The following is a 20,103-nucleotide window of genomic DNA, read 5'->3' on the forward strand; positions in this document are numbered from 1 at the left end:
GCCTCGTTGATTGACTGGTGAGATACACAATTAAAAAAAAAAAGATTATATATTATTACACACAATTCACTTTTATGGCTTTTATAGGTTGGTAACCTGTAAATAAATATTTTACTCTAATACTATAATCAATAACCTAGACTTGCTAAACATGATTCATGACTACCCACAAACCATTTAGAAAATAACCAGTTATCTCATACCTAGTAATTCTTTTATAAATATTTGTGTTATACTGGCAAATTTTTGAAATGCTTGGTTTGTTTTCACAGGAGCATGAGACCTGATTCAGACACTTCAGGTATGGAACAAATTCTCCTACATGTTTTATTGTGATCCTTGGTGTCCAAGAGTCACCTCTGGAGTGGTTAAGAGTGAAGGACTCCATCTAGACTTTTTGCACTCTTTCTTGGCTTTACTCCATTCTGAGAACTGTGCAATGGAGAAACTCATCCTCAAAGCCTGTCCTCAGACTGTCTTCCATGTGACAAGCATTCTGAAGGTTTCTTTTTCTATGCCGGCAGCATTCAGTTTTCTAGTTCCCTGAATCTAACTTATCATTCCCAAACCAATGCTAGTTCTGCAGACAGACTCCAACCTACAATAATAATAAGACCACCTGTGATTACCAATGGGTAAAGGAGATTGTCCACAACTAAATTTTTAGAAAATTAAGATCATTTACCTCCTTTTGTCTTCCTGCTTACATCTTTAGCCTCCCGCTGACTATCAGGTGATAGTATTTCATGTTGGAAAAGGGGGTGAAAAACAGTTTCTTCTTTACATATTCCAAGGTCAAAGAATCCTTAACTTGTAATGACATGCATTTACAGAGATTGTCTTAAGGTACACGTAGGGATCTTTCCCTTTGCAGTTGCTTTCTAACCCGAAAGATGGAATAGGCCTCAGCTTTAGTCATGCACATTTTTATGTATATTCTTTTAATATTATATAAAAAACACAGAGGAATATTTAATTCAGTTTAAATGAAAAGGAAAAAGTACCGCTACTTCAAGCTGGGTGTGGTGGTGCACGCCTGTAATCCCATCTCTGGAGAGGTTGAGGCAGGAGGATTGCCAAGAGTTTGAGGCCAGCCTGGGCTACTTAGTGAGTTCCAGGCCAGCCTGTACTACAAAGTAAGACCCTGTCTCAAAAATCAAAAACAAATAAACTACTACTTCAAGAGGCAAGATATTTGAAAGTATTTATAGGCACATTTATAGGAGTCAGTCCTACAAAAAAGAGCTAATGGGATATGTTTTTACACAAATGGGATTTACCTTTAGGTCTTACCATTGGTCATCAGCGTCTAAAAGTCCCACGTGAACTTCACCATAATGTGATGCCTATATTGCAACTTACATAATCAAACAAGAACACTGTAGGAAAATGCTATTATAGCTTATGAGAAAAATGCAACATTGCCTTTGCAGGTTATAGAATTTTCCTCTATTAATTTCTCCCCTGATATGTATCTTCATAAAGAAGTCAAATTAAATATTTAAATATGTCCAGTACAGGCAAATATTTTCCCATTTGCTAAAGGCAAGGGTAAATCTAATGGAAGCCTTATTACTAATATTCTAATTAGTATAGTTTACGTACATTCTGAGGATTCATTTATTTAGCTATGGAATTCTTAAATTAATGTAGGGCATTGATCTCATTGTCTTTACCTATGTGTAACTAATTCTTTCACCTGTCATCTGGAGCAAACACAATTTTTAAGAACACCTTGGCTGGGGATTTAGCTCAATGGTTCCAGCACCTGATCATGAACGTAAGGTCCTGAGTTCAATCCCTGCTACCAAAAAACAAAAAGAACACCTTAATGGTTTAGTGGTTAGATTCAGTGCTTAAACTCAGTTTTATTGAACAAGTGCTTCGTGCCTTTTCTGTAGGAAGACTCTGGGAGAGGGGTGGAGGGAAGAGAGGAGGAGAGAGAGAGGAAAGGAGGGAGGGGGAAGAAGAGGAACAGGAAGAGCGGGGAGAGAAGGACACATTACCTGGCCTTGAGATATGTGCACAAATAAGAGAAATCACTATGTCATTTAGTAACATAAGTCATCGTTAGTTACTGACAGAAATGGTTTATGTATACTCTAAGAGAAGAATGGAGAGCACATGAGCCTAGGAGGGGAAATCAAGAAAGACTTGAAAGAGACAAACTGGAATTAGAGGAGGGGAAAGGAGAGTGTCTTGGGTAAAAGAGATGGTGTAAGACGGACCAACAGACGGATAATTCTGTGGAAGGGTCATAGGGGATGCAGCTGGAAAGCGAAGCAGGAACCAGATTATGGAAATTTTGAATCTTGTTTAGAGATTTGGATACAATGTTGGAAGCTAAAGAGGAGTGCTGAGGGACGGGGAAATGAAAACATTACTGTCTCTTGTCAGGGCGCTGTGCTGACTACAGTCACTACCAGAAGACAAAGGAGGCTAGAAGTCCAGAGACCATTACGAAGCTCTTATAATGGTCTAGATGGAGGATGCCAGAGACATGAACCAAGTAAGAAGCAGTTTGGATGGAAAGGACGAGGGCTGGTGACACAGGCCTGTAATCCCAGCATTCAGGAGGCTGAGGGAGGAGGATCGCCACGAGTTTGAGGCCATCTTGGGCTACATTGTAAGTTCAAGGCCAACTTAAGCGATATACAGAGACCATCTCAAACAAGCACACACACAAAAAAAAAATGGAAAGAAGGAGACGACATCACAGTTGACAAGTTATTGATGGTCTACCTACGGGGACAAAAGAAAACACTGGCGATGATAGTTTGGGAGACAACATGATTAGAAAGCCTAAGTCCATGAACAACCTGGGAAAAGGAACTGGAGCAAATTTGGAAAGGAAAGATGAGGAATTCAGCTGTTGGAACTAAAGCTAGAAGCAAAAGCCACAGGTTTATGTTCTAACTGTACTTCCTCTGTTACAGGAACATACCATCTCCTCTCTCTGGCCTCAGTTTCCTCAATTATGGCGTGTGTGTGCTCACATGGGGCGTGCTGGGATGAGAAGGGTGTGACTAGTTGTCTCAAGGCCTTTTTGGCATTTAGGAGCTGATATTTTTGTGGCCCTGGGTGCTTATCAAGCTAACAGGCAACTTGAAATAGAGCTCTGGAAATCAGAAAGACAGCAAATTAACAGCAAAATCCTACCTTGAGTTTGTTAGCTCACAAAGATAGTACAATATACAAAATTGGCAGTTTCCCAAGAAGTATTAACTATTTCCCGTTTGTTTTCTTTCACGTGCTTTCTTGTTTCCTTCTACTTTTCTCTCCACGTCTTTCCATTTTTTCCCCCTACTCAGGCTTGAATAGTTTTTCAGTTTTCCCCCTGATCGGCATTTCTTTTCCCCATGTCCCCCTCCTCTAAATCACTTTTACCTTTCATGCACCCCTATTAACCCCTATTGCTCTTCACCCCAAGAAAAACAGATTAGCCAAGTCTTAATCCCTCCTCTCATTAAATTTAGTCTGAGCGTAGACTACAAATGAGTCTGTAATTCCAATTTCTCCTTTACCTAGAAGCCGATCTCTTAACTGCTCTCTCAGTGGTTAAAAACAAATTCCTGGCACTGTTAACTGCTCCTGATCGGCGCCACCCAGCTCCCGGGCAATGCTAGTTGGGAGCATGATCTCTAAATTCATCTGTCACACCTCTCAGCAGTTTCTCTTGCATTTTCTGCCTTCTGTGTAAGGTTTTGGTGACAGCACTTCAAGTGCACTCCTTATGGCAAGGCCCCAGGCCCCAGGCTGGACTTGTCTCTCTCACTTCTTGACTTTTAATTTCTTGCCTTTCTAGGCTTTATTCTCCTTAATTTTTCCGCACCCTTACAGGGGGCACAAGTGATAGGCTTATCTCCGATACTATGCTATTGTTCCAAGATGGAAAGGAATGAAACAAAGAATAAACATTTTAGGGAAAAAAGGAAAGAAAATTACTTATGAAATATTGAGAGTTTGCTTCTTTCTCCTACCTTTCTTTTCCATATTCCTCTTAAATATTGTAAGCCAAATTCTTTAGACTCCTAAGCAGCCAGGCTCATTCTCTGTTTATGAAACTGAGGCTAGAAAGAAAGAAAGAAAGAAAGAAAGGGAGACCCCGGAAGGAAACAATTTTGTAAAATCTAACAGTGAGCTCTGCTAGAAAGATACATTTTTGAAGAGGTGATTAGAACATAATTTGAATTTAAGACCCAAATTAAGTTCTTTCTCCTTCTGTGCCTTTTTCTCTCCTTCTTTTGTACCCTATTCTTTCTCATTTCCTCTCTCTAATGATCTTTCTTCATCTTTTCCTTCTCCCCTCTGGCTCTCTCCCCTCATATCAAATCCTCCTATTTCTTCAACCTTCTGCCTTATCTGTCTCCTCCTTTCTCAGGATAAAGAATGTGAGTAAAGGAAAGGAAAACAGAAAAAGACAAAATTAATGGAAAATATGTACAACAGTGTAAGGGTAAGTAGATTTAAAAAATTGTAAGACTCACACCGGGCGTGGTGGCTGGCACAGGCCTGTAATCCCAGCATTTGGGAGGCTGAGGCAGAGGGTCATTGCAAGTTTAAGGCCAGCCTGGGCTCCGTAGACCCTGTCTCAAAAAAAATTTTTAATATACTTTAATAGGTCAGACACTTAAATTATTAATCAGTTGAGTCTTTTAACATGAACCTCAATATTTTAACATACTACAAAAGAGATGGAACAGAGTGTCGAGGATTGGTATGGTTTCTGTTATTAGTTAGGATCCACGAGGGGTCAAAGGTAACACCTGCATGAGGAGGCACACAGGGAGCTTCCGGTGAAGCACCAGAAAAGAATCACGTGCTGCTACTGCTGCAGTGACTCCTCTCATTCTCAGACCTACACTTCTCTGCGCCCTAACCACGTTATTTCCAACTTGTCTTCTTAGATTCACTAACGCAGCCAAGCCCTCTGTCTTTCATACTAAAATTTTTAGAGTCCCAGTGGGGCAGTCACGTTCCACCGTCAGTTATGCAGCTGGTATGCTGCATGGAGTAGGGTGCACCATTCACAGTGTAGTTTATATACAATCCATAACCTGCACAACTGTGTGTGTCCCCTGGCTTAGTCTGTCTAAAGATACTACTATGAAACACCAGATCTGCAGTGAGGTGCTGAGTGTAAAACTTCTCTTAGCCAATGCACTAGCACCAGAAAAAGAGGGAAGCAATGCAACTTTAGAGCCCTTGTTTCTTTTGCTGTCTCCCCCATCATATTGTGTGTGCACGTGTCTGTGTCTGTGTCTATATCTGTGTGTGTGTGTGTGCGTGTGCACACGTGCGCACACAGAGTCAGCATTTAAGCACTGAGTTCACAGAATCAAAGGAAAGACTGGTGAGCCCAGGGTGGCTGTGGCAGGAACCACCTGCCCATCTTATGGTTCTGCTGATGGAAGAGAAATGTCCACTCTTCTGCTCACCCTTCTGTCACTCTGCCTCCAAAGCCAGTTTAGCATTTAAGCACTTACTTTATTTAACAGGCCCCCACCTGTTATGGTTGAAAAGCAAAGAGAAATATGCCCAGCCAGGCATGGTGGCACACGCCTGTAATCCCAGCACTGGGGAGGCTGAGGCAGGAGGATCGCTGTGAGTTCGAGATCATCCTGGGCTACATAGTGAGTTCCAGGTCAGTCTCAACTACAGAGTGAGATCCTGTCTCAAAAGAACAAAAAGACGATGTGGCCCCCAAAAAATTTCTGTAAAAAAGAATATCTTGGCCTCTCTCTATATATATTCCTTAGCCTGAATCTGTTCTTTGTCACATGTGTGCATGTGTATGTGTGTGTTTTACTGGGGATTGAAGCCAGGGCCTTCACATTGCGGGTAGGGAGGGATCCCCCAGCTCTTTCTTATTCTTTATTTTGAGACAGGGTCACTAAGTTGCCCAGGATGGGGTCAAACTTGTGATCCTCCTGCCTCAGCCTTCCAGAGTGCTGGGATTACAAGTATGTACCACCATATCCAGCTCTCCGTCACTTCTTTTCCCACTTTTTTTGTTTTGTTTTGTTTTGTTTTGCTATGTAACTCAGGCTGTCCTTGAACTCATATTGATCCTCCTGCCTCAGCTACCTGAGTGCTGGGATTACAAGTGTTCATCACCATGCCTGGCTACTTCTTTTCCCACGTAAAGATGCTCTTGATATTATCTATAATTTGTTCTGTTGTGGTAAACACTGACCAGGTGGCATCAGGGTGACATGTAGGCTCCTACATGCAACTAGGGAGAAACCCAAACCTCGCTATCTTTCAGTATAATTTAAATTTAGAGAAAAAATATTTAAAAGTCAAATCTGTATGTTTACATTGATTTTATTCTTGGATTGATTTAATCTATAACAAGGAAAATTCAAATATTAAAGTCTCATTGAGAGAGCTACAAAGAATGACAAAATATAATATATTTACCATACTTAAAATTTGACTTCTGAAATTGAAAAAACAGTTCCAAAATACTTCAACTCTGAGTTGCTGATATATGAGGAATGATAGATTTTTTTAAAATGGTGAAACAGTTTGTTACCAATAAATGCTTCATATTATTTCAAATGAAATAACATGAGAAGCTTTATCTCATTACAGGAGAAAAATGTGAATGTTTCTGAGCATATTGTAATATATGTAAATCTCATGGCTAAATTGTAGAACTCAGTTCAGCACAGATTAAGAATTTGTACATAATTCAGTGACATTTATATAAATTTTAAAGACTAAAAACCACAATCTCAGCAACTTGAATGGAGCCACATGTGGTGGCACACACATATAATCTCAGCACTCAGGAGACAGGAGGCTGAGGCAGGAGAATCAAAAACTCCAGCCCAGTCTGAGAAATTTAGTGAATTAGCAAGAGGCTCACTCAAACAAAAAAAGAAAGAAAGGAAAGGAGAGAGAGAGAGAGAGAGAGTGCGACACACACACACACACACACACACACACTGGGGGTTTTAGTTTACTACAAAGGCCCTGGATTCAATACTCAGTGCCACCAAACTGAAACCAAAACAAAGCCCAAAACAAACCTTGAATGGTTCAGGTTCTTGAGTAGAACTATCTTCTAAAAACAAAAATATTAGGAAGGCGAGTTTCTATGTCTTAATTTTTTATTTTTGGCAACGCTGAAAAGAGAAGCCAGGGCCTTTTGCACGCTAAGCAAGCACCCTACCCCTGAGCCATGCCCTTGACCACGAAGTGCTTAACGTCGCTTCAACCTCGAGATTTAAAGAAAGGAGGCCTGGAGATGTAGCTCATTGATAAAATGGCTGCTTTACATTCATGGGCAGCGCCTAAAGAAATCAATCCATAAACGTGTCCATAGTATTCTTATGTTCTTATTATAAAGAAAGACAGCATCGTAAATGTAATTTTACTTTTTGTCACTTTTTACTTATATTAGTTCTTGTCTTACACTTAAAAGTAATATTTTAAAATTCTGTAATTAAAAATATATTTAAAATATATTTAATTAAATGAACTAACTTCATCCTTTTTCTGTTTTGTTTTGTCAGATAAATGCAAATCACTAAGCAAAAAGAAAGCCCAGCTCAGGAAAGACAATCAATGCAAGGAGAAAACAAAGCAGACCTTTTACATGGCAGAAATAAAGGGTGCTACTAATACATTAAGAATTCAAATCCATGTCACTCTAATTTTAAAAGCCTAGTTATTTTAATTGTGTATGTCTGTTTGAAAGGAAGCCAGAGAGGTGTGCAAAACTGTAAGATTTTCAATTCATAAAGGTTTTATTAGATTTCTTTAGAGTTGTTAGAAAATTTATTATTCTCCATCTTTTCACTTTTCTCAAACATTAGCCCAGCACCGTGTTGTTCTAATGCTTGGCTGTGCGGGATCACTGAAGGTGAGGACTATGTTCCTTCCATTTTTGTGTTCTGGTTGAGCACCTGACACTGTTTACTGAATCAGGGAGTGTCATATTCCAAAAGCTTTTTAAAAAGTCCATGTACTTTTTGGGGGGGTACCAGGAATTGAACTTGGGTCCTTGTGCTTGTGAGGCAAGTGGTAGAACCACTGAGCTAAATCCCCAGCCCAAGTCCATGTGCTTTTAAAAATAAAATGGGGACTATAGGGCTGGTAGCTTAGTGGTAGAGCACTTGCCAGTCATGCACAAGACCTTGGGTTTAATCCCTTAGCACTGCAAAAACAAGAAAAAGAAAGAAAACAACAACAACAAAAAACTACAGTCACCACTTTTGGCGGGGGGTACCAAGGATCAAACTCAGGATCTTGTATTTACGAGATAGACACAGTGCCACTGAGCTAAATCCCCAACCCCACCGTTTACTTATTTTCTAAAAGCTGCCCGTCATTCTACAAGATGCTTTGCATGCACTATCTCACTTAATCTCCACATATTTCAAAGACTACTATTATTTTCCTTGTTTTGTAGATGGTGAAAGTTTAAAAGAAGTTTACAAGTTACATATTCAAGGTGACGCAGCTAGAAAGTGGCATCTGAGCCCTGAAAGACCTGTAGAAAACTAAAAGCAAATACCCAACTCCTGTTAGAACTCATGCATCTAAATTAGACAGAAGGATAGTCTTAAAAGGCTGTATACATCTATTTTACTCAATATCACACAAATAAACCAGGTGTGGTGGCACATGCCTTACAATCCTAGCTCAGGAGGCTGAGGCAGGAAGGTTGCTGTGAGTTTGAGGCTAGCCTGGGGTACATAATGAGTTAAGGCCAGTGTGAACATAACAAGACCCTGTCTCAAAACATCAAGAACTGGCCAAGATTTGGTGAACAAATGCTGGAATACAGCAACGTGAGGAAGAGAAGAAGGAGGGAAGTGAGTCCCCAGGACATATCAAGGATCCAAAGTGAGCATTGAAGCCCACAGGAAGAGCAAACAGAGACTTCAATAAGAAGATAGAGCTGGCGATAGGCAATTTCTCCCTAGCCCTGCCTCACTGCATGGGAGGGGCACCTCAGACCTGCAGTCACACAGTGACTACTGGCATCCCCAGAGGCCACCGTGGAGAAATGCACCAGGGGAACAGAGCAGGTGTCGCAGGGCTGGTGAGTTATTCAGGTTCAGATGTCCCCCAGGAGAGAGTAATTGGCTGGTAGCCATCCTGGAGAAGGGCCAGTGAGCCCACAGAACAGCTGTGGGTTGGCTCCATCTAGTGTCTCCCAGTGTCAGGGTGAGGCGGAATCTGAGTTCAAGCCAGCAGGAGGCACACAGATTGGTGCAGGCTGAGCAAAACAAATTCCAGTCTAAAGGTGCAGGCTTGCTGGGATTTCTATTGCCCCAGCATGAATCTACACCGAGCTTGTTGGGATTAATAAACATGGATCTGAACTCTATCTCTCCGCTTTTTTTTTTTTTTTTTTTACCAGTGACAGCAGCGACATGCCTTGAAGTGGACTTTTTCCCTTATTTTCTTAGTTTTGTTTTAATTTTGTTTTCTTTCTTTTTTCTCGGTTTTTTTTTCTTCTTGTTTTTATGTGTGAACATTGTTTCTAGGTTTTTCTTGTAGTTGTTCTGTTCTATTCTTGTTTTTATTGTTCTTTCTCTCTTTCCCTCCTATTTTCTTCACCAGTTTCCTAAAGTTTACATAATCTTCCTTTGTGCTCCAGCCTTGCTTCTAATCTCTCTCTCTCTCTTTCTTCTATTTGTTTTCTCCATAGCCCTTTTAAAATTTCTCCTCTGAAGGTAAAATCACCATACTAAGGGCATATTTACTGCAATCAATTTTCTGGTTTGTTTTAGATTTTGTTATATAACCACAAATCTAGTTCATACAGTTCATGGTGGCAAATTAACAGTTGCCATAGATGGTCATTTTCTAGGCTGTGTTTGATGCTATTGTTATTGCTGATGATACTACTTTAGTGAACGTGATATAATTGTTCTAATTAGTTGCCCTTCCTGGAATGCTAAGACTGAGATTGCCTAAGGGTCATAAACAATACTATACACCAGTGCCAAAGAACCAGGGGCTAGACCAAATAGGCAGAGACTTCTCATCCCCAATAAATTGAAGACGTACGATCTTGTCCTGCAACAGACTCAAAAGTCAAAAGCCAGCTATACCTGGAAGACATCTCTGAGAAGTAGTCATTTCCTGAGGGTTCTCAATACTAGCAACAAAGCTACTTGCCATAAGAAACTTACAAGCATCAATCCAGGAATTAAACTAAAATTAAAAACAGAAAATGAGAAGACACTTAAACAAGCTGCACCCACAAACTTCCAGCTGACCATTACCCAGGGGATAATGAGGTCAGGTAGTTTGCACCCCGTCCACCTGGACTCTCCGAAGTGGTTACTGTGGAAGTAACCGAGCAGATTAATGAAGCTCTAGAAAAAATCGAATCAGTGATAGTTTCTCAGATAGCTATGGAGATGGTGACCACAGTGAAAGACGTGCTTAGTGATTGTAGAGCAGACACAGATTCAAAGAAGAGTGAAGCTTAGAAAAATATTAGAAACCCAACATGGGAATGATGGACGCCCCACATGAGAAAGAAATAGAATCTGTGACACAGATTCAAACAGCCAGGAGATTAAAAATTCCATTAAAAGTGTACCCAGAAGAATGAGGAAATATGTAGAGAAAACATCAGATATAGAAGATAGGATTTTGCTTAGAAATCATGAAAAGAAATATTTCTTAAAAATAGCAAGTGACCATGCAAAATCAATCCAACAAGACTCAAATTTATGCAACTATGAATGTGAAGGGTGAAATCACGACATATTCTGCAGAAATCCAGATCATTGATACCTACTTCAAGAACCTATATTCTAAGGCTGGGGATTTAGCTTGGTGGTGCTGCTGCCTGCCTCACAAGCACAAGGTGCCAAGTTCGATTCCCAGTACCAAAAAAAACAAAAAACCTATATTCTAATAATACAGAAAAACAGAAGACATTGACAGATTCCTAGATGCATATGAATTACCAAAAGTGAATCAAGACTGTGTAAAAATTCTAAATAAACAAATACCAGTCAAGAAATTAAAAATGTAATTAAAAACCTCCCGACAAAGGAAAGCCAAGGACCCCACGACTTCACTGCTGAATTCTAATTTAGAGAGGACCTAATGTTACTACTTCTTAAACTCTTTAGTGAAATTGAAAGGGAAGCAATATTGTCAAGTTCATTCCTGGAAGCAAGCCTGACACGAAAACCACAGAAGGATCCAGTCAAAAAAGAGAACTACAGGCCAATCTCCTTAATGAACATAGATGAATAAATCCTCAATAAGATACTGGCAAATAGAATGTAGTAAATCTTCAAGGAGGTTATACACCATGACCAAGTAGTATTCACCTCAGGGATGTAGGGATGGTCCAACATATGAAAATCAATCAATATAATACACAACATTAACAGAAACAAAGACAAAAAACCATGTGATTATCTCAATAGGTACAGAAAAATCATCTGATAAAGTCCAACACCCATTCATGATTTTTTTTAAAACCCTACAGAAATTGGAATAGACGGTCTTTATCTCAATCAGATAAAAGCCATCTATGACAAACCAACAGCCAACATCAGACTAAATGGACAAAAACTGAAATCTTTCACTCTAAATTCAGGAACAAGACAAGGATGTCCACTGCTACCACTCTTTCCCAATATGGTTTTAGAAATTCTAACCAGAGCAATTAGACAAGAGGAAGAAAGAAAAGGAATAAGAGTAGGAAAAGAAGTCAAATTATTGTTTGCTGATGGCACGATACTCTGTGGAAGATCCCATAGACTCCACCTAAATACTTCTGGATTTAATAACTAAATTCAGTAGTGTAGTTGGACACAAAGTCAACACTCAGAAACCAATAGCATTCCTGTGTACAAATAACAGACTCTCTGAGAGAAAAATTAGGGAAACAGCACCTTTCACCATAGCATCCAAAAAAATGAAATACCTAGGTTTTAATCTAACAAAGGAAGCTAAAGACCTTTACATGGAAAACTGTATTCTCAAAAAGGAGACTGAAGATTCTATCAGAAAATGGAAAGCTATCCCTTGCTCTTGGGTAGGAAGAACCAATATACTGAAAAGGGCCACACTTCCAAAATTATTAGACAGATTTAATGCAATCCAATCAAAATAGCAGTAGCACATCTCACAGAATTCGTGAAAACAATCCTAAAATTTATTTGGAACCAAAAGAGACCTAGAATAGCAAAAGAAATTCTGGGCAGCAAAGACAAACACACTAAAAAATAAAAGAAAGAAACCACTCATCACCGCCACCACCTGCCCTGTTTGAAAAAAAAAAAAAAATGTCTTCCACCCAACCAGTCCCTGGTGCTACCCCGGAGCTGTGCAGCCATGAGGCCTATGTACGTGACTGCTGAGCACTGGAAATGCGGCTGCTGTGGCTGCAAGACTGAATCTTGGATTCATTTTGATTAAGTAAAATTAACGCTTTAAAACAAGAATTGTAGAATTTTTTAAAAATTAAACACAACTTTAGTTTTGGATTTAAAAAAAATTTCCCCCCTGCTGGGGATGGAATCAGAAGCCTCACATTGCAGGCCTTGCACCCTACCTTTGAGCTACACTCTTGGCCCGACTGGCTATATTTGTCATTCATGATGATAATTTACTGTCTAATTTGAAATATTAGGGTAAAATACATAACATTTTAAAACCATATAAAATAAATTCATTAATAAGTTCTACTTTGATTACTTGCTGAAGCCATATTCTTGATACATTATGAAATAAGATATTTATAGATTCCTTTCAATATTTCCTTCTACTTTTTAATGTGGCTGTTAGATATTTATGGCAAATTTCCAGTGGAGAGCACTGTACCACAGAAAAATCCTCTACCCACTCCCTTGGCTCACAACCTGGAGGATTGTCTCCACTTTCCCAGCTTTACAATCAGAAGTAAAAAATTTTTATGAAACCGCGAAGAGACTGTAACTGGGAACATTTTGAAATCAGGCATATACATAACTAACAATTTCTAATTTGCAGATGGCTTCCCCTTTACACTATTTTCTTGCTATTGTAACAAATTGATTCATTAGGGACGAAAGTCGGAACTGTGATCATTAGTACCTATCCAGAGTTCTTCAGCTGGATATGACCAAAATGTGCCATGGTATTCACACTGAACACCCCTAATGGGGCCTAGGCAGCAGGGGAGTGACAGGCAATGGTCTTGTGTGTGAAATGATCATGGGTGTTTTGTTTTGTTTTTTTGAGACAAAGTCTCAGTGTGCAGATCAAATTGGCCTTGAACTCACTTTGGAGTCAAACTTGTGGAGATCCTCCTGCCTCAGCCTCCCAAATGCTGGGATTATAGGCTGCCACCATGCCCAACCTCAAAAAATGTTATGTGCATGTAGGAATCTGCCAAAATGAAACCTATTAATCTGTATAACCGATAAAAAAATGAGTGTGAGGAAAAAAAGACTTTCCAAAGTCTAGTGTACAAGCCCTTTGAAAAACAATTTGGAAGATTGTCATTAAGACATTCTTATTATATGACCAAACAATTCTACTCCTAGATATTTACTCAAGAAAAATAAAAACAGAGAGCCGGGCGTGGTGGCACATGCCTGTAATCCCAGCACTCTGGAGGCTGAGGCAGGAGGATCACTGTGAGTTCAAGACCAGCCTGGGCTACTTTGTGAGTTCCAGTTCAGTCTCAACTACATAGTGAGACCCTGTCTCAAACCCCCCGGCAACAAAAAAAAGAAAGAAAAAGAAATATGTTCACAACAAGACAGGGATTCAAAGGTCGGGGATTTTGTTCAGTGGTACTGTGCCTGCCTGGCAAGCTCAAGATCCTGAGTTCAGTTGGGGGGAAACAGGGGTGGGGGGCAGGCACATAGGTTCAAAATAAGGCTAAGATACAAATGGTCATAGAAGTTTTATTCATAATAGCAAAAAATGGAAACAACCCAAATGCTCATCAACAGATGAGCTATTAAACAAATTGCGGTCTGTTCATCTCACAATACTACTTAGCAACAAGAAGAAACAAACTGCTACTAAGTGCTACAACACATGGGTAAATCTTAGAAACATTATGTTGAGGGCCAGGCATGTAGCTCAGTGGCACCTGTGCCTTCCCTGCAAAGGCAAGATCCTGAGCACAGAAATATGTTGAATTGAAAAATACAAAAAGACCACACACTCTATGCTTTATGTGAGGATTTGGAAGATAAATTTGTTTTCTTAAAATAGACTTTGTTATCAAAGGAAACACATCGATAGTTCATAACTAGGTTTTAAGCTTTCTGAAATATTCGTTTTCCTTTGTAACTGTGCACAGGATGGGTTTACTACATTTTTCACTTACATTTACCTGAAGACAGATCAGTGGCTGGCTGGTGCAGGGTTATGTGGGAGGGTATTGCCTGCAAATTGCTATAAGAAACTTTTTGCAGAGATAGAAATATTCCATCTCTTGATTAGGGTAATGATTACATTGGTGTATTCATTTATCAAAGTAAATACTTAAAATGGGTACATTTTAGAACACAGAATTATGCCACAATAAGCTCATTTTTAAGAAAACAATACTGCCAGGTGTGGTGGCCCAGGCCTGAAATCCCAACACCCAAGAGGCTGAGGCAGGAGGACTGCTTCAAGTTCAAGGCCAGCCTAGGCTCTATAGTGAATTCAAGGCCAGACTGAACTACTCGGCAAGACACTGTCTCAAAAGCAAATAAACAAACAAACAAACAACAAGCAAACACACATTCAGATTTGTGTAGTTTGAATGTTCCCCAACCGCCCTACATGTTGGGGGCTGTACTCAGTCCCTGGTGCTATCAGGAGGTAGGGGAACCTTTAGGAGGTGGGGCCTGGTGAAAGGAAGTGAAGTCATTGGGGCAGGACTTTGAAGAGGATGCTGGGGTCCTGGCCTCCTTTTGTCCTGCCCTCTCTGCCCTGAGGTGATCAGCAATGTCAGCCATGTGCCCTTGCATGATATACTTGGCTGCCGCAAACCCAAAGCAACAGGGCCAAAGAATTACAAGTGGAAAACTCTGGAATAGAGCCAAAATATACATTTTTTTTAACTGGATTTTCTCAGGTATTTTGTCACAGTGGCAGAAAACTAATAGTTTTATTAGGTTTTTAAAAGTATACTCGCTCTTGATAATGTGATGAATTTTTTTCCAAAGTCAAGCATGATGGAATATACCTGTAATCCCAGCACTCAAGAGGCTGAGGCAGGAAAATCGCTGAGTTTGAGGCCAGCCTGAGCTACACAGCAAGGCCCTGTGTCAAAACAAACAAACAAAATGTAGTGAATTTTTCGCTTAAAATAAGCTTTGTTATCAAAGAAAATGCAAATATTTCATAATGAGGTTTTTTAAAACTTTTTGCTATATTCATTTTCCAGGGTTATTGCATTTTTCGCTTAAGTTTACTTAAACTTTTATAATCTTGCACCAACAATCCTCCGTGTTATGCATCTTTTGCATCAGTCTATTATAAAACTAATTCAAGGAATATCATATTGATTTCTTGGAAGAGAAATATCTGATCAAAGAAATAACTGTGCTTATAAAAATGTTTGATATCTATGTGATCCAATATAGACAAGCACAACGTTAGAGTATAAATAATTTTTTTGTACTAGTAATTGAGCTTTTTTACTTTCTATTTTGTAACAGGATCTCACTAAGTCACTAAGTTGCCTAGGCTGTGCTGGGACTTGGGATCTGCCTGCCTCAGCCTCCCAGATTGCTGGGATTATAGAATTGTGCCATCAAACCCAGCTAATATAATTCTTAAGGTATTTCCATACTAAAAGGAAGATACATTCATTATTTATTCTAATTTAAAACAAAGTTTTAGATCTATATTTTGGCAATCTTTCAATAAAATGAAATATTGGGGCCAGGGATTTAGCTCAGTGGTTCGGTGGCCTGCCTTGCAAGTGCAAGGACCCGAGTTCGATCCCTGGAACCAAAAAAAAAAAAAATGAGATATTCTTCCATGCGAATGCATAAATGAGTGGTACACACAAACAGGATATTAATGCACAGTGTGATTGGCCATTGATTTTGATGGGGTGGCCCGGCTACTGTCTGCACTGTAGAAAAGTTCAGCAGAAGACCAAGTAGCTAGTTACATCGTGTTGCAAATGGATGCAAAGTGTCATCTTCCCAGGAAGAGGATATTCATGATTTAGTCCTAAAATGTAAATCACTAGAGTTAGAAGAGCTCCTAAAATAGAAACAGACTAGAACCTTAGCAGTGCACTCCCTCTGTCATTGCTATTGTTACAGGAGCCTGTGCACAGGAACGACGCTTACCTGACCCTACTGCAAGACCCACTGCTGCCAGCAGTGTGTGTGGGAACAAGAGAAGGGGGGCGTGTCCCAGACTCTGGCTGCCTGGTATAGGAAGGGATCAATTTCCAGTCTGAGGGTTCAACTTGGTAAACATTTTGCAATAGACTGGTAGTAAAGTAGCACATGAGATACATTACAGATAGAATTTTTAGGTTTTTTTGTTTTGGTTTGGTTTTTTGGTTTTTACTAGTACAAGAGCCTCGTTATAGGCTGGGCACAGTGGCCCATGCCTTTAGTCCCAGCTGTTGGGAGACTGAGGTGGAAGGATTACTTGAGTCCAGGAATTTAACACAAGCTTAATGGCAGGTAGAATGGTGCTCACCTATAATTCTGGGAGGCTGAGACAGAGGATTGTAAATTCAAGTCCACTTGCAAGCGCAAGGACCCGAGTTCAATCCCCAGTACCAAAAAATAAAAATAAAAAGTAAATTCAAGTCCAACCTGGGCAATTTAGCAACAGTGAGACTATCTCAAAAAAATAAAAATGGGCTGGGCGTGGTGGCACACGCCTGTAATCCCAGCACTCGGTAGGCTGAGGCTGAGGCAGGAGTATCTCTGTTGAGTTTGAGACCAGCCTGAGCTACATAGTAAGTTCCAGGCCAATCTCAACTACATAGTGAGACTCTGTCTCAAAAAAATTGGAAAAATAAAAAATGTTTTTTAAATGGGCTGGGGATTACTTCCCTGGGTTCTATCCCTAGCACCACACACACACACACACACACACAATCTATCATAATTTGGAGGATCCTTGTACCTTGGAACACATCAAGCAGATTCAGAGTTTAGATAGCGGATCGTATCCACACTCTCTAAACTCATAAGCAAATAAGAGGAAAAGCAATATAACTTCTGAAAGGAAATTCATGCTGCAGGAATCTATATAATATTTGCAGAAGAGTAAATTTGAAGACAAGGGCAACTGTGGAATTTTTGAAGTATGGATTTTTTTTTTAACTTTTGACGCCTTTTAACAAAGCTCCACATTAAGAAAAAAAAAAAGTTTATCTGTGGATGAAAATTAACCCTGTTGTGAGAATGTGACATTCTGTACTACTCTTAAGAAAGGAATGTATAAGGGTTTTCTGCCCACACTGGCATAGGCACTTGGGTGGAGTTGGGGCGGGATGGGAAGGAAACAGCTATTATTAGCTATGAATTCAGACACAGACAATAGACTGTGATAATGGTTTGGGCATGTTTTGATTTTTATCTACCCAGTTGCCATTCATTCAGAGGGGAGAAAAGGCCCAAGGGTCACAGATAAAATATTCTTCAAGGCTGACATGTAGCTCAGTGGTAGAGCTCTTGCCTAGCAAATGCACAGCCCTGGACTGGCTCCTCTGCATCAAAAAACAAACAAACAAAAATGTTCAGCCATAGTGGACATTCCTCCTTGTAAGAGGTGGAGTCTGTTCTTCCCTTGATTGTGGACATTTAGTGACTTGCCTCTAACTGATAAAGTGAGAGTGGTGATGTGTGGCCTTGCACTAGGAGGGCCAGCGTCACATCCTAGAGAGGAAAGGGCGCTTCTAGTGACAGCGTGGGGGGGCCTTCCCCTGAGCTGAGCCTCGGGATGACTGCAGTCCCAGCTGCCAGCCCGAATGCACCCTCAGGAGAGACCCTCTGCCAGAGCCAACCAGCTAAGTCGCTGGCTGCTTCCTGACCCCCAGAAATGGAGGGACTACATCTGCATGCGATCTTTATTTTGAATTCTAATATTAGAAGAGATTGTCCTTCTGGATACAGTTGATGTGAGAACGCTCACATGATTTTATGATGTTAAATGATGATTTGGACACCCTCTGAAAGCACTCCATTTCTTCATTAAAGCAAATTCACACATTTTACCAAGACGTTAGGTATATTTATCTCTATTCTAAAATTAAGGGGAAAAATCCACATATTTTGTTCCTGTTGTCTACTGGTTCTCAGCTCCCCAGTCCCCAGACCCAAGATTACAAGGCTTGGGAGACCCTTGTTTGCTGTTCTGCCTCCCTGGGTTCGCTTGAAATGTTACCCCCGAGGCCAAGAGGCCTGGAAACTTTCAAGTGAGTTCTTGAGCAATCACGTTCTGGCACCAGCGACATGTTGTTTACATGTACCTGATGTAAAACTGTTTATATTTCCAAATATGGTTTGAAACATTCTTCTCAAACAAAGGAAAAGAAAACAGCATCATTTCGCCTCAGTGGCTCCAAAGGGATCCAGTTTGGCATTCCAGATCGCCACTCCACCAACACGCTTTTTAAAACCTAGTTGAGGATCAATACGTACTCCAATTCTGCTGGAGTCTATCTATCATGTGGGAAGGTTAGGAGTTCTCCATGAAAGATGTTCATAAAGTCTTACATATCTGCTTCCACTGACAGTTTTATAAGTACTACCAGATAGAAGTACTTCCTATGCCTGATCTGTAATTTCTATCTAAGATCCCCATCCTTAGGCTGACTTCCTCCAGTGTGTCTCGTGACAGAGGTTTAAATGCTTTGAATAGACAGTCATTGTGGTTTAGATATAAAACGTCCCTCCAGGGCCGGGGGTTTAGCTCAGTGGTGCCACCGCCTGCCTCGCAAGCACCAGGTCCCGAGTTCAATCCCCAGTACCCGCCCACCAGAAAACTGTCCCTCCTAATTCTCAGGCGTGTGAAAAGTGACTGGATCATGGGGCATTTATTCTTCATTGGCTTCATCCACTAGCAGATTAAACGGCGGCACGTGCTGTCAGGAGGTAGGCCCTGGGTGGAGGTGGACCTGAGAGGGTGTGTGTGCTCTTGCCCTAGCTCCTCCCTGCTCTCTTCGCTTCCGGGCTGCCATGGGTCGAGCACCTCTCCCTCTGACAAGACCCCCTGCATCCTGCTCCTGTCTTGGAGCCAGTCGACCAGAGACTAAAACTGTGAGTCAAGATAAGCCTTTCCCTTAAGTTGTGTGCAGTGGGTATTTTGGCCTAGCAACTGGAAAATGACTAAGACAGTCATTAAAGCTTCACACAATAGGCCTTTATCACTTTATCACTTGTTATATGTTAGTAACAAGTTATCTAAGCTTTTGGAAAACTTGTGTGATTCGGGGTGAAAGTTAACTGCAAGGGATTAGTTGAAGGTGTTTGTCTTTTGAAGGGACTTTTTGTTCTCCTAAGTCTCCGTTGTACGAGTTCATGAGGAATGATAGTAGCTGGAGTGAACCACAAAAGCATGGGAAGGCGGTGGTAAAGGACAAGTTTTTTCTTTGTATTTGCCACTGCCTCCCTTTTGCAACATGGATGCAAAGGTCAGGCCTACAGCCATCCCACCTTAAATGTACCCAACTTTCTTCGATCTGAGAAGCTAAGCAGGGTCCCACCTGCTTAATATTTGGATGAGAGAAGCAGGAAATGAAAGCAATCACCCTTACGGAAAAGTCTGATCTAAAATGAGATAGTCCTAGGCCAAACACTTGAGAAAGCTGAAGTTTACCTTGGACTTTTTATCATCCTACTCTATCTAGTCAGCTCTGTTTCACTCATTCATTCAACGAATGTTATTGAATGTACCACTATGCATCAGGTGTTGTATTAGATGCTGAGGAATCTAAAAATGAGTAGTTGGTAAAGAGACAAAGTCCTTGCCTTTATGAAACAAAAGTTTGGGGATGAATGACAAACAGATGTTGTCTCAGGTAGTGAATAAGTCCAGTGGAAAATCAAGCTGGGTAAGACATAAAAGGCAGTGCGTGGACATGGGGTATGGAAATGTTACTGTTTATCTAGGGTGGGACAGGCCTCCCCGATAGGACGA

At 40.5% G+C, this 20,103-nt stretch overlaps 1 protein-coding gene across 11 annotated transcripts in view; it reads left to right on the plus strand.

Annotated features, from left to right (window-relative positions):
• The window catches only part of Fam71d (family with sequence similarity 71 member D), a 36,426-nt gene extending 32,003 nt beyond the window's left edge, over positions 1-4,423 (plus strand). For 7 of the 11 annotated variants that reach the window (XR_784485.1, XR_784486.1, XR_784482.1 and 4 more), the window contains 3 exons: positions 273-301; positions 2,398-2,903; positions 4,382-4,408. Coding sequence is in view for 3 of the 11 variants with exons in the window: in XM_010645324.1 (XP_010643626.1) it covers positions 273-301; positions 2,398-2,474 (106 nt within the window). In the remaining 8 variants the exon portion in view is untranslated. Of the gene's footprint in view, positions 1-272; positions 302-2,397; positions 2,904-3,311; positions 3,718-4,381 lie in introns of those variants that run through there. The other 4 variants (XR_784484.2, XM_010645324.1, XM_010645326.2 and 1 more) reach the window with 4 other exon arrangements.
• The last annotated feature ends 15,680 nt before the right edge of the window (positions 4,424-20,103 follow it).

The sequence above is a fragment of the Fukomys damarensis genome, unplaced genomic scaffold (genome assembly GCF_012274545.1).
Source record: "Fukomys damarensis isolate Sample0158 unplaced genomic scaffold, DMR_v1.0_HiC HiC_scaffold_21, whole genome shotgun sequence".
Lineage (NCBI taxonomy): Eukaryota > Metazoa > Chordata > Mammalia > Rodentia > Bathyergidae > Fukomys > Fukomys damarensis.